Source organism: Ochotona princeps, chromosome 16, assembly GCF_030435755.1.
Source record: "Ochotona princeps isolate mOchPri1 chromosome 16, mOchPri1.hap1, whole genome shotgun sequence".
Lineage (NCBI taxonomy): Eukaryota > Metazoa > Chordata > Mammalia > Lagomorpha > Ochotonidae > Ochotona > Ochotona princeps.
In genome coordinates this window covers 21,978,290-21,992,798 of record NC_080847.1, presented here as the reverse complement: position 1 = coordinate 21,992,798, position 14,509 = coordinate 21,978,290, and the positions used below count along the sequence as shown (strand labels likewise).

The 14,509-nt window shown below is 47.3% G+C and overlaps 2 protein-coding genes across 8 annotated transcripts in view; both read left to right on the top strand.

Annotated features, from left to right (window-relative positions):
• Positions 1-1,849, top strand: part of RSPRY1 (ring finger and SPRY domain containing 1) — a 47,904-nt gene extending 46,055 nt beyond the window's left edge. For all 6 annotated transcript variants that reach the window (XM_004583880.4, XM_012926635.2, XM_012926634.2 and 3 more), the window contains exon 15: positions 293-1,849. In XM_004583880.4, the coding sequence (XP_004583937.1) occupies positions 293-389 (97 nt within the window). In that variant the 3' untranslated portion in view covers positions 390-1,849. The remainder of the gene's footprint in view (positions 1-292) is intronic.
• A 4,396-nt stretch (positions 1,850-6,245) lies between these two features.
• Positions 6,246-12,066, top strand: ARL2BP (ADP ribosylation factor like GTPase 2 binding protein). 2 transcript variants are annotated; one of them, XM_004583881.3, is made up of 6 exons: positions 6,246-6,320; positions 7,329-7,390; positions 8,703-8,809; positions 9,707-9,792; positions 10,231-10,327; positions 11,862-12,066. In XM_004583881.3, the coding sequence occupies exons 1-6, from the start codon at positions 6,283-6,285 to the stop codon at positions 11,961-11,963; spliced, it is 492 nt and encodes a 163-aa protein (XP_004583938.2). In that variant the 5' UTR covers positions 6,246-6,282; the 3' UTR covers positions 11,964-12,066. The 2 variants fall into 2 exon arrangements, with proteins under 2 accessions (XP_004583938.2, XP_012782118.2); XM_012926664.2 differs by lacking the exon at positions 6,246-6,320 and adding an exon at positions 6,488-6,649.
• The last annotated feature ends 2,443 nt before the right edge of the window (positions 12,067-14,509 follow it).

Below are 14,509 nucleotides of genomic sequence, written 5' to 3'. Positions count from 1 at the left end.
TTAAAGATCCCCTTTTTAATGATCCAAGATAAAAAGCTAGTGTATACAAGACAGAAGCTACTGCGCCAGGCCCATAAATCTTTTTTAAAAATGAACAAAAAAGGGAGATGAGAAAGGAGACTTTTAATTTAAATTTTATTTATGCATTTATAATTTCAAATTTTATGAATCATGTGTAATTATTAGCCTTTCAATTAAGAAACTTGCTCATGTTTTACATTTAGTTGCAGGTAATCAGAAATTGACCTTTTGAACCATTAATCTGATTACATTTATGTCTTTTTTTTTTCAGTGATCTGTGCATGGATTGTGCCTTGCAACTGGAGACCTGCCCATTGTGTCGTAAAGAAATAGTGTCTAGAGTGAGACAGATTTCTCATATTTCATGACATAGGTGAAGAGACACCATGGACTTGTTTCTACTGAATCCCAGCCAATGTTGAAAAGAAAAACAAAGAAAAAAAATCTCTAATCAGTTGTACGCACATTGAAACTTATAGCCATGGCCAGATTTTATGCTAAAAGTGGTAGTTTGTCAAAGACAAAATCCTCTTAGAATCTAATCCAACTTGCCAGCCCTGCAAAATTCCTTTCAAGGCCAAGGAAAGCTAACTGCTAGCAGCTGGGTCTGTGGTAATTCCATGAAAAACAATTGAAGACAGAGCTCTCCTGAATGCTGAAACCACACCCGAATTCATATCGGGTTCATTTGATTGTTTAACACAGGATGTTTCGTGTCATATTCTAAAAGTTTTATGTTGGGGGAGATATCATTACGGAGGCATAAATGACAGCATTTCTGGGTTAAGCAGAACTTTCCCACTGGTCAGAAACACCGGTGTGTTAAATGTGGATATTGCACTGCAAGACTTGAACTATGTAGACTTAGAATCACACAGGTCCATGCTCCAAGCAACACAGAGAACCTGAAAGAAGGTGCAGACTGTAGAAAACAAACCTGGATTTTTTTATATTTTAGTGATTCCAAAGAACATTCTAGTTTTTTTTAACTGCAGAAAATTGGTGGTATTTTCACACTCATGGTGTTTCTATCCAATTTCAGTACCCACGTTTTGGGAGGGGAAAAAAAAAGTCTTACCAATGCAGGAGGAATTGTTAAATTCATTGCAATGTTAGACTGGAGAAAATTTGATATTTAGGATATTTCTAAGGTACCATCAAATCAGGTTTTTTGGTTTTTGTTTTAAAAAGTTTTTTTAATCAGTATTGTTTTTGGAAATAATATACTTTGAAACTCTTGAACTAATAGTCTCAAAGACTCCAGAGGACAGTCAGAAAACACGTATTCCTATCATTTTAAATAAATACATGTTTTTTTAATAGTAAATTCAATCATGGATTGTTAACTATGTCTTCATCAAAAGTGTTAATCCCTCTCAGGGTCTCTGGTGAAGACCTTCAAGAGTTTGGTTTTTTCTCCCAGAAAATTGGAAGGTAGAATTATAAATTCAGAGAACTTCTTTTCTAATGGTGTACCTCAGCAGCTGCCTTTCAATTTATGCCAAGTCCTTACTGAGTTTATACTTGAATAGTAAATATGTCTTTTGAGTTTTACAGTGTCTTAAACTCAATGCACATTTTTTTCTTCCTTTCCAATCTTTTCTTGTTTGTAGTCCATTAAGCCTGTCCCACTACAGAGCTGATTTCCTTCCTGGCTGTACTTGTTGGGGTGCTGGATTTTTTCCATGTCTTTAGTCTTCCATCAATCCAAAAATATATAAATATATATATATATACATATATAGATATATGTTCTCTTCTTTAGCTTGTGGTGAATATAGTAATTTGCGTTGAAGAATAAAACATCTGTTGCCTTTTTTGACTAAGATTTCACAGTTCTCATTGATTTACTAATTTTACTAAGACATTTTACTCTTAGGTTTTAAATACTGCTTTTCAGAGTAGGAGAGAATCAAGTATCAGAAATGAAAAGTAAGATGAATTACTTAGATCCATCGCCTAAAACACGCGGGGCCTTTGTGATATACAAGCTGTATGTCTGTGGAGCTTATGTCTGGTCGAAAGGGGAAAAAGGCCACAATTTGCATTTATCGTAATAAATTGTTAGTGCTCTGAAGGAAAGATTAGGTTCCTAGGGAGAACTTTCAGCATGTAATTTAGACACTGGGGATCGATCAGGAGACCTTAAAGAAAAAGGTAGGACGTGCGGCACAGACTGGGGGCAGGCCACCAGGACTGGGCAGCTGGGTGAACACAGCATTGGAGGTCAGGGCCTGCCCAGGGCTGCAGAACCCTTTGGGAGGCCCCGCCCCCAACCCCAGCAGATGAAGGTCCTGAAGACCATGTTTAGGATTTTGCAGTTTATGCTAAGCAGTAGAAAGCAATAGATTTTTGTCTGTTTGTTTTCTTTGTCTGTGTGTGTTTAAAGCAGTGGATTTTAAGCACAAATTGCCTTGAACAGAGATTTAACTGATGACTTTGTCTTCAATCTGGAGAATGGGATGGAGCTGTGGCAGCATAGAGGAAAAGCAACTGGGGGTGGATGGGGCAGGGAAGAGAAAGCAAGAAAAAAAGGGAAAGGAAAGAAAGTACCACTGGGAAGACCAGTAAGGAGAACTGAAGTACTCCAGCTGGAGGAGAGGTGGCCTACATACACTGATGGAATTAACAGACCATCTGCCAGTGGTCAGGACCTGCAGGCTCTGTACAAAGCTACACTTGAACTTTGTGCTAACGATGGCCTGTTTTTCAAATCCTTAACTTCTAGTTCACAAAAAAAAAAAAGATTCCAGTGTTAAACTGATAACATTATCCAGGGTGGGACCAGAGATGAGATCTTAGAGCTAGTTCAAAGGAAAGACATCTCTTCAAAATGGGAGATAACCTCGGGGTTAGCACCCCAAATGGAAGAGAAGGAGCAGGAGAGCCACATCCTGTGGCAAGTACTTGTAGAGAAGTGGAAAGCCAGACCGACTGCTGGTGCGTGTATGATCTCCAGTGGGAACAACATGAAAGAATTCACTGGCATTTCTCCAAGGACTAAACTGGGAAAATTAAGTGTTCCAGCCAAAAATGCATTTTTTTCAATGAATTGCCACCTTTATTGAATAACATAAAGCATAAGATCATGGTGGCATTTGCAAGGTGCCAAGAACAAATGATTCAGTCACAGAAACAAACTTTTAGCAACAGAAAAGTATTTTTTCCAAGATTCAACCATCTTGAATGCCTGACCAGGAAAACAAACTACAGCTTTCTCTAAGATTATACGTAATTCATCTTTTGCTATAGATGTGGAGAAATTAATGCCAACCCTACAAAGAACTTATAAACAATGCAAAGGAATTTTTTTTAAGGTTTGGTTTTATTGGAAAGGGAGGTTTACAAAGAGAAGACAGGACTGGCATGGTAGCCTGGTGGCTAAAATCCTCACCTTGGACACACTGGGATTTTCATATGGGCGCCGGTTCTAGTCCCAGCGGCCCCACTTCCCATCCAGCTCCCTGCTTGTGGCCTGGCAGTGGAGGACGGCTCGAAGCCTTGCAACCCTGCACCCTCGTGGGAAGACCCAGAAGAAACTCCTGGCTTCTGGCTTTGGAACAACTCAGCAGACAGTCATTGTGGCCACCTGGGGAACAAATCAGCAGACAGAAGATCTTCCTCTCTGTCTCTCCTTCTCTCTATATCTAACTTTACAATAAATAATAAATCTTAAAAAAAAAAAAAGGCATAGAGAAAGATCTTCCATCCACGGGTTCACTCCCCAAATGGCTACAATAGCCAGAGCTGAACCAATGCAGCATTGCAGAGCAGGAGCCTCCTCTGGGTCTCCCATGTGGATCCAAGATCCCAAGGCTTGGAGCTGCCATCTAATGCTTTTCCAGGCCACAAGCAAGGAGCTGAATGGGAGGCAGAACAGCTGGGACAGGAACTGATGCTTATACGAAATCCTGATATTTACAAGGGGAGGATTAGCCAATTTAGTCATCACACTATGCCTGAAAATTTGCAAATATTCAGTCCAGTGTCCGGCACATGCCTGAATAACTGAGTACCTATAGTTACCTCTATCCCCTTTTTCTCTCGAGCCAGAGCTTGCAAACTTTACAGTCCTCCTAACAACAAATTAGCTGGATGTCCTCTCCCCTTTAAATCTGGTGTGGATCTTGTCTGCTTGATTAGCAGAAAACAGTGAAAGTGATGCTGTCCCAGTGTTCTAGTTCCAGGCCTTGATGTAGCTGGTAGCTCCCACTTGCTGTCTCTCCTGAACTCAGCCATGGTACCGTGAGCAAACGCGAGCGTCTTCAAAAGACCTATGTGGGGAGGAGCTCCATCCTCCAGCCAGCATCCTCAACTGAGCTCTCAGCCGAGAACCCAAACTACTTTGTTGTTTGGAGTGAACTCCTTGAAGAGCCCCCTCTGGTTCCATGCCAACTGCCACCAAGTGCCAAGCCCTGCCCACACTGCAAACTAGTAAGCAAAAAAACTGTCACCTTAGTGGACCACTAAGGGGAGGTGGGAGTATAATACCAATAAATAACTAGAGCAGACTGCATATAAAATCAAGATCCTTCTCCTCTACTCAGACTCAAATGATTTAGGGAGGGTTGGAAAGTTCATTTAGTCCAGAAGTAAGTGTGGCATGTGGAAAAAGTCAATTAAGGAGAAATGTGCTGAGTGTGCTGCAAGCTGTGAGACCTGTGTTTAACCAGGCCAAACTTCATCCCAAATGCAACTAGCATTTTTAGATGCCTTCCACCTTGATTTCACCTTGTATGTAGTTGTCTTTGTAGCCACCTTTAGTTCCAGATCCTGCTGTTATTAATATGCATTCGAAGGAGTCTTAATTGATTCAGGCTGGCCTTCTGACGGGAAACCCCTGCAGCCATAAAACACATTTCTGGGCAAAAGCAATCGTGCAGGGTCCTACGCTGTGGCAGTCTGTTAGTCCAGCATCCCATATGAGTACCACATCCAGTTCCAGCTGTCCCCAGCCAATGCGCCTAGGAAAGCAGTGGAAGTTGGTCCAAGTACCCACCGCTTCAGCCTGACCAAGCCGTGGCTGTTGTAGCCACATGGGGAGTGAACCAGAAGATGGAAGATTCTCTCCCTCTTTCTCTCCTTCCTCTCTGTGGCTCTTTCAAAAAATTAATAAAAAATATTTCATGAAAAAGAAGCTATGTGGGCTCAGCGAGGTAGCCTAGTGGCTAAAGTCCTCTCCTTGCACGTGCCAGGATCCCATATCGGTGCCAGTCATGTCTTGGCTGCTTCACGTCCCATCCAGAGCCCTGCTTGTGGTCTGGAAAAGCAGTCAAGGATGGTCCAAGGGACCCTGCACCCTCAATGGAGACCCAGAAGAAGCTCGTGGCTTCGGATCGGCTCAGCTCTGGCCATTGCGGCCACTTGAGGTATGAATCTGCGGATGGAAGGCCTTTCTGTCTCTCCTCTCTGTGAATCTGCCTTTCCAATAAAAATAAATCTTTGAAAAAGAAAAAAGCTATACAAAGTCACAATGCCTAGTGGTTTAATCAAATCTCAAAGCAGCTGAATAATTTTCAAAATCTGGCAATTCTGGAGGGGACCCTTTCCTGAAGCAAGGTTTTCTGATTTCTGGTATCGGATTTATTCTTCTTTTGGATAATTATCCAAAGAGCCAATTACTGAAACACATGGCAAAGCTTGCACTTCCTGCGGTGAGGCTTGCTTTCCACGAGGGGGCGGAACTGTCAAACCAGGCATCCATACCTCAAGACAAGGAATTGGCTCAAGCAACTAAACACGCTTTAAGCTAAACTTCCGAAACACCGCAAGGCGCCTCTTAAGACCAAGTTTTAAGTGAGGAAATCGAGGCTCTTGGCTTTACGAAGAGACTTGGTATCTGCACAGCGGATCTGTCCACGCAAACCAGAGGGCAGCTCTTCTTTTCAGGAACTTCCTCTCCGTTTTTATCCCGCCCTGTCGTCGGGTAACGCCGCGCCTGTGATTGGTCAGAGTCCGTGAAGCGGCGGAAAAGGCCGCGGTTGCTGTGGTGACCGGGGGCGGAGCGCGGCGCTCAGCGGTCGGTAACCGACGCTGGATCCGCGGCGGCGGCGGACGCGGGCGAGCGCGCGGACCGGTCAGACCCTGCTGACGCGTGGCCGCAGCCGGGGAGCCTGAGGGAGGCTGTCCCTCGCAGGCGCTGGCCCGGCTGAGCCGTGAGCGGATCTCAGCCCGGGAGCGAGGCCTCCTTTCCCCGGCGGCCGAGCGTCGTGCCCTCGAGTCGTGGAAGCCGAGCAGAGGTTGGGCCCTGGCCCGACGACGATGGACGCCTTAGAGGAAGAGAACTTTGCGTTATCCTTGTAAGTGATGCCGCCGGGGTCCCTGGCGGCTGCAGGGTGGGGTAGAGGGGTGACCTCGGGAGTTCGGGTGGAGGACGGCCAGGGCTGTGCTCAGCATCTGTGCTCCCAGGTGGGTGTCACCTGCTGCATGCCTCCATCACAATGCCCCTGCCTCCCACCATTAGCTGTGAGCTAGAGCTGGCGGGAGTCCTGACCGTGGGTCAGAACCCGTCCTCCTCCTCTCCTCCACCACCTCCACCGGGAGCCCTGACCTAATTCCCCTCCTGGCCAGTCTTCCACGCCAGCTTCTTGCTTGCAACGGGCAGGAGTGACATGACAGCTAAGATGCGGTGAGTGGATTCCTAGGACGCTGGGGCGCTGGAGGGGCTTATGGCACAAGTGGAGCCCTTGCATTTGAATTTTGTCTCTAATGGGCTAAGTATGTTTCCTTCTGTTTGCAATTGCTGGAAGGGACAATCATGGGTAGTAGCACACTTGTTTTGCTTTTTGTTTTGTTTTGTTTTGTTTTCTGTTGTATGTGTTGGGAAATGCCCATCACAGCACATATTTTATTTTTATTTTTAGGATTTATTTGTTTTTGTGCCCGGCATGATGGCTCAATGGCTAAATACTTACCTTGCAAGTGCCAGAATCCCATATGGGTACCAGTTCTCGTCCTGGCTTGTAAAGACAGTTCAGAGTTAAGGAGAGAAGGAGAGACAGAAAGATCTTAATCCTCTGGTTTATTCCCAAATTGCCACAACAGCTGGTGCTGAGCCAGTCCAAACCAGGAGCTTCTTCTGGGTCTCCCAAGTAGTTGCAGGGTCACAAGGCTTTGGGCCATCCTCCACTGCTTTCCCAGGGTATAAACAGAAAGCTGGCTGGGAAGTAGAGCAGCCAGCACCCATATGGGATCCTGGTGCTTGCTGGAGGAAGATTAGCCTATTGAGTCACCGCATCAGCCCCATCACACATCTTTTCAACAGCAGATTTATGTGAACCAAGGTCTGATGCAAGCCTGTTTTTCAGCTCCTCGGCCTCGGATGCAGAGTTTGATGCTGTGGTTGGATATTTAGAAGACATTATCATGGGTAAGCATCCCTTCTGCCACAACCTGGCCTCGTGCGCTTCTGTAGTGCTGAGGGCCTGGCTTCTAAGGCTATTAAAATCTGTAAGCCGTGAAAACACCATGCAGAGGTGACACAGGATAAGGTCCTCAGAAATGGGCCCTACTTAGAAACAAGCAGCCGCTGAGAGAAGTGTTCACAGGTGCTGAGCGCTGGGCAGCCCTGAGCAGACCTACTCTGTGTGTTTGGCATGAGGGCTATCTCACTGGTGCTTTAGTATTTCCCCACCCTAAGACACCATATCTCCAGCAGCTGTGAAGAAACCAGGCTCCAAGTTCAGCCACCTCGGCTGTGCTGGCCGCCGGGTGCCTCTTTTTGCTTGCTAGTTTGACATCCGTAAGTCCTACGCATCACAAACAAGCAGTCACGGACCCCAGAGGTTTAAAGCAAATATGGGAGGAGGGAGAAACTTTGAAAAATGAGAATTAGGGAAAGATTTGATGTTGTTGGCTAAAGAGTTTAGTCTGTTTCATCTAAAAGTCACTGTGTAAGACCCTGTGTCTTTAGATCTGTGTAGCTTCATGTCGCATCCCCTGGGTAGGGCTGTTTCACCATTAAGCTTTTTGGGGTACACTGGAGGGTTCTGGAACATGCTGAGGAGCCGGGTCAGTCTTCTCACCCACAGCCTCCGTGCTGTGAGGAAATGAGCCCTGTGCAAGTCCTGGACGTCCATCCCAAAGTCTGGGTCCTGTCTGAAGCATCCCCTGAATTTTAGAAGTGATATTTTATTTCCTTGTTTAAAAATGTCCTATGCCCCAAGTTCACTATGAACTAATCTCTTTACATGAATTCTCGAGTGAATTCTACTCAGCAATCCTGTACGATAGTTACTATAAATTGTCCTCATTTTCCAGATGAAGAAAGCGGCAGGGCTGAGGTTGGATCCCAAGCAGATTGGCCTCCATCAGGCCCAGTTCGCTCGTTGACAGAAGTGAGCTGTGAAGGAGTTGACGTTTGCTCAAACCATGTGGTGTAGATGTGTTTCCCATAGACTTGGCGAGTGGTGGGGACAGTTACACACAGGGTGAATAACTTAAAGCCTTTGAACTCTACCTTCAAAAATGGCACCAGCGGCACATGTTATCCTAACTTTACTGCAATTGTAAACCAATTTTGGCTTGGTCTGTTTCAACATCGTGATGCCTCCCATTCAGCACCCCCTGAAAGCACCAGCTTGCCCTACATGGGCGTGGTTGCTGAGAAAGCTTCCCCGTGGGAGTGGGAGCGCCTTGTGGTTTCCTTAAGAGGGCCAATACCACTGTTGTGTGTGCTTTAGATGATGAGTTCCAGCTGTTACAGAGGAACTTCATGGACAAGTACTACCAGGAGTTTGAGGACACTGAGGAGAATAAACTCTCCTACACGCCGATTTTTAATGAATATGTAAGTAGGGTATTGTTTCCTTTTTTCTTTTTTTTTTTTTTTTTTTTTCTTCTTCCTACTGGATTAAGGTTTCTTTAAAATTGGAATCTGGAAGCCAAAGGCGTTAACATTTGCTCACCCATTTAAATAACACACTACCAGTGGACCATCAGGAGATGTAATGAGGCTCTCACTTAGCTTGTGTTCCTCTGCGCGGCTGTTGGGGCTGTGATTTTCAGGCCGACTTGTGATTCCCTTGACAGTTTCTTAACTAGAAGAAACTTGGCTTTGCCACAGCCCCACACTGGCCCTGGGCATTGCATCTGTGTGCCTTTGACTGACCTTTGTGCTTCCAGATAATCCCTTGGGGTGTACCATGGTGAGTGAGAGCAAATGCCAGAGCCACACTCATTCACTAGTTGGCAGAACACCAGTCCTGGAACCCAGAACCCCGCCCCCTTTGCCCCTGGGTCCTCACATTGTCCTTCAGGCCTCTGCAGCCACTCCTGGGAGAATGGGAACTGACTCTGGGTGCATTTGAGCCTTGAGGCCGTGGCTGACCTCAGAGGTCCTATGTATAGCTGAAGCAACCTGCTCAAACGGGACTTACCCGTGGTTGCCTCTCAGGGTAAGGGGCACTTCTTTATGCATGTCTGGTAGCACAGGTTCCTTCTCCCAAGGGGGCCAGGCCCCACATCATATACTGGCTGCTTCCTGCACTGGCTCCACCTGGGGCTGGAGCAGTCACCCTGTGACAGCAGGAATACCTGCAGGTGTCACCCCACCTGACACTCTGCACAGAGCCAAACACAGAATAGGATCTCAGCAAGTGGCTGCCAAGTGCTAGAGGTCAGGCTTTCTGAAAAGAAGTCTTGTTCGCCTGAAGCGATCTGACCGGGGGCCTTTCCGCCGTGGCAGATTTCACTGGTGGAAAAATACATCGAAGAACAGCTGCTGGAACGGATCCCTGGGTTTAACATGGCGGCTTTCACGACCACCTTACAGTGAGTTGGCTTTGGCTGCCTGGGTTTCCTCACCTTTCTCCTTCCTTAGCCTGAAAATATGACCTCCCTTGCAGTTGGTGCTTAGGTCCTGAGTTGGGAAGCCTTCAGAAACTTTTGAGTGGGGGCAGGCATTGTGAGGTAGCAGACTAAGCTGCTGGCTGGGACACCCCACATCCCACACCAAGAGCTCCTGGTCTGAGTCCTGGCTACTCCACATTTCTGACACAGCTTCCTGCTCATGAGCCTGGGAGGCAGAATGTGATGGCTCAAGCGCCAGAGTTCCTAACTCCCAACTTTGGCCTGGCGTGACCCACCCAGGCTGTTGGAAGATCCCTTTCTCTCTCTTCCTCTCTCTGCCATTCAGAGAAAGCTTGAATAAAATATTAAGGAGACAAGTCTGGTCATCATTTCTGACACAGCCACCTCTTGCTTTCGCAGGCACCATAAAGATGAGGTAGCTGGTGACATCTTCGACATGCTGCTCACATTTACAGATTTTTTGGCTTTCAAGGAAATGTTTCTGGACTATAGAGCGGTAAGTAATTACTGTTTATTCAGCCACATTAACCCCTTTAAAATGTTCCAGAAGTAAAACTATTGAGCACAAACCACCCCCCATCCTAGCCTCAGCATTGCCCCTACCCTTAAAACTGGCCAGTATCCAGGGAAAGGCAGTTAGCCTAGTGGTTAAGCCTCCTGCATCCCCTATCACAGTACCTAGGTTCAGTACTGAGCTCATGTTCCTGCCCCTAGCTTCCTGCTGATACAGACCCTGGGAGATAGCAACGATGACTCAAGTAACCTGGGTTCCTGTCACTTGTTGGGGGGACTGGGATTGAGTTCTGGGCTCCCAGCTGCAGCTGTTGGGGGCATTTGAAGAGTGAACCACTCAATGGGTACTCCCTTTTCTCCTTGTCTCTGCTCTCATTGTCTCTTTGTCTGCCTCTTTTAAGTTTTTTTTTTTTTTTTAGATTTATTTTTATTACAAAGTCAGATATACAGAGAGGAGGAGAGACAGAGAGGAAGATCTTCCGTCCGATGATTCACTCCCCAAGTGAACCAAGTGAACCAAGTGAACCGCAGCGGGCCGGTGCGCGCAGATCCGAATCTGGGAACCACGCGGGTGCAGTATCCCAATGCATTGGGCTGTCCTCGACTGCTTTCCCAGGCCACAAGCAGGGAGCTGGATGGGAAGTGGAACTGCCAGGATTAGAACCGGCGCCCATATGGGATCCCGGGGCATTCAAGGCGAGGACTTTAGCCACTAGGCCACGCCGCCGGGCCCAAGTTTGTTTTTTTTTTTTTTTTTTAAGATTTATTTATTTTTATTGCAAAGTCAGATACACAGGAGGAAAGACAGATAGGAAGATCTTCCTTCCAATGACTCACTCCCCAAGCAACCACAATGGCTGGAGCTACACCAATCTGAAGCCAGGAGCCAGGAGCTCTTCCAGGTCTCCCATGTGGGAGCAGGGTCCCAAGGCTTTGGGCCATCTTAGATTGCTTTCCCAGCCTACAAGCAGGGAGCTGGATGGGAAGCAGGGCCACCAGGACACAAGCTGGCCGGCGTGCATATGGGATCCCAGTGCATGCAAGGAGAGGGCTTTAGCCGCTAGGCTACCATGCCAGGCCCTGATTTTTTTTTTTTTTTTAATTAAAAGAAAATGAATAAATCTTTAAAAAAAAAAGAAAAAAATAAAAGAAAAAAAATTTAATGGGCCAGCATTACAGTGAATTAGCTAAGTGAGCTGCAGGGGGCCTCTGGCTAAGACCTGTTGGTGTTCTGGTGGAATAGAAGATTCCCAAAAATAATCAGGACAAAAACACAAAAAGGTGTAATTCTGCCTTGTGTCTGACAGTGCAGCCTCTTTGAAAGACAACTGTGAATCCCTGGGAAGCCAGGTTCTGCCCACGGCCAGCATTGGACATCATCTCCCTTCCTTCCCTATGCCCTTCATGGTAGCCCATTTGTCCCTAAGCTGTGCCTTCCCCAGGCCAGAGACAGGGTCCTTAGCCAGAAGGGCTCTCTATACTCCTTGCTTCTTAAATATATTTCTTCCCTTGTGTAGGAAAAAGAAGGCCGGGGACTGGACTTAAGCAGTGGTTTAGTGGTGACTTCGTTGTGCAAAGCAACCTCTCTGCCAGCGTCCCAGAATGACCTGTGGCACTAGGTCCCACCTCCACCCCAGTGAATGGGCTCATTCTGGACGTCACCGGCCCACAGGCTCCAAGCAGCTCCAGGCCATGGCCACAGAATACATCTTGGAAAGACTGGCTCTGTTCTGCTGCTCTTCATTCGGGTTCAGTATTGATGGGTCGGTACCATGCCTGACCCCCCCGGATCTGCTCCTTCCCACCCCCTTGTGCATTCAGGAGCCCTCGAAGCCCTCCCAAGCAGAACCTTTCTCTAGGGCTTCCTAGTCAGACCCTCTGGAGCAACCTCATGGCCAGCATTCTACTTGGGGCCATCCCCCCACCAACCCAGCAGGCGTGTCTGTGGCAGCCTGTGGAGTAACCCTGTGTCCCAGAAGGCTTTGCAGGAAGCTTCCTATGTCCTCGGCAGCTCTTTTTCACACAGGAGTAGGTTCAGTCCTTTAGCCTAACGGAGTGTTTTGTCGCGGGCAATACTCCAGCTGCCTGCCCATCACAAGGCTCCTAAGGCCAAGGATCCCAGCTCGCCTGGCCGTAGCAATCACCTCAAACTCAGCCTAAAAGCCACATGTGAGAATCAAGCCCCAGGCTGACGTTTGTAGTCCTAACATTTTGTCTTGCTGGTCCTGGTGTTGTCTTACTGTTTCTAGAAGTCTCTTCTAAGCATTGTTCTTAAAATATCTATTTTTCTAGATGGACACTCAGGCTCACCTAGTGGAATGATCTTAGAGCTTCCAGGATTAGCCAAGTGAAGGTCTAAGTGTTCCATGCCGCGTCCTCGCTGCTTGTCAGTGCCGTGGTGGTACTGCTGCCTTCCATGCTGCCGTTCCCACCTGACTGGGCCCCGGGGAGTGCTGGGGGCAGGCGAGAGGCTGCCTTGTTCAGTGTTCGTGCATGAGTACATCAGGGCCCTCTGGGTAAGCAAGTGTGCTGTTTCCCGATGACATAGGGAACCGCTTACTTCTTGTCATCTGCCAATATGATGTCCCCTAGTCAAGCTCACGAGTAGGGTTAGGAAGCAGCTTAACCAGTGCTCTGTCCACTTTGGTTTTATACGCAGTGTTTGGTTGAATATCACTAACCTGAAAGTGTGTCTATTCTTTGGAAAAAAAAATGTAGCAATGTACTAATTCAGTTCTAGTGAATACCCCCCTTTTTTTAAGTAAAAGAATCTGTACTGACTTTGAACTTGGCTGTTCTGGTCTCATGGGATGTGCTATGAGCTGTGTTTTTCTGTCACATATGTCACTGCTCTGGTTCCTGAGTAAATTATGAGGTGTTTTGCAAGAAGCATCATCCTGCCTGAGTCGGCCCCTTTCTTGAACTTGAAAGTAGCCACTGCTACTAGGTTCCCATTACTGCTCTGGTCTTTGGAAGTTCGAGGCACCCTCAGGGGCAGCTTTGTCACCAGCACCTCTTTGGGGCTTTCCTGTTGTCTGGTGTGAGGAAGACCACCAATCCCAGGCCACGAGTGCTGCCAGGGGCACCTGAGGAGACCCAGGGTGAGTCTGCCAGGCTGCAAAGAGGTGAGCGTGGGTAAGTACAGAGCTGAAAGAGTGCAAGAATGAGATCCCTTCCCTTAACAAAAAAAGCAAGCAAGACTGTAGCTGGTTAACACTGTGAGCCTGCCCATTGGCCAAACTCCAGCAGGGGGCATTGTTTGCAGAAGGCCCCTGTCCCCCAGGAGCTGTGCTTAGTTGGGACTGCAGGATTTCAGGTGAGCCAGGCTGTGCTTTAAGGCATCAGATGGGAGGTAGGGACTCTCTGGCCAAGGACTTTGCTTTCTCTTAAACCTCAAAGTAGCCTGCTATTCCTTATATCTAAACTCTTTACAGCTCACTCCTGGAATGACTGACTAATTATTCATACATCACCATTCACACCAAGACAACAGGTGTCGCCCCTGGGACAATGGGTGCCTAATTGAATCCTTGTCCCTCAGTAGCAGACCAGCTCGCCTGCAGCTGTGTGTTTCTAACTGGCATTGGTCCCAGATGGTTCCCAGGACTGCCCCAGCTCAGGATTCTGAGTGTGGTTCCATGGTATTCAAAACATCCGTCGGGAGATTTGGCAACTTTCTCCACCACGACCTTCATCAGCTCTGAGCATCCAGTAGGCCAGCCACCTTGATCGGCTCATACATGTACAAGCTGGAAGTTCAGTTAAGTCACCTGCCTTGTCCTAAAGCCAAGGGTAAGGGATTTAAGGATAAGCCAGGTACACTTCCCACAAAGCAGGCAGGACAGATGGTGAGCCTGCCTCAGGACACTTGGCTGTGGGTGCCGCCAGAAATGCCTGATGGCAGGTATTCTGGGACCTTCACAGTCTTGACCTGCAGCTTCCTAAGGTTATAGAATCCCCTCAAATCATGATTCCCGCACAGACTTTCCAAATAAATTCTTCCATCTTTATTAAAAAAAAAAACAAAAGGTGGGAGGGTGGCAAACAACCACAAAGTCACCACAGAGCACCTGACAGCTCACCAAGGCAAAGCTGTGGCCCCTGCCCTCTGTCCAATCAACAGCCTCAGGGATGCAGTTGGCTTTCAGGTTAGCGTTCCCATAGG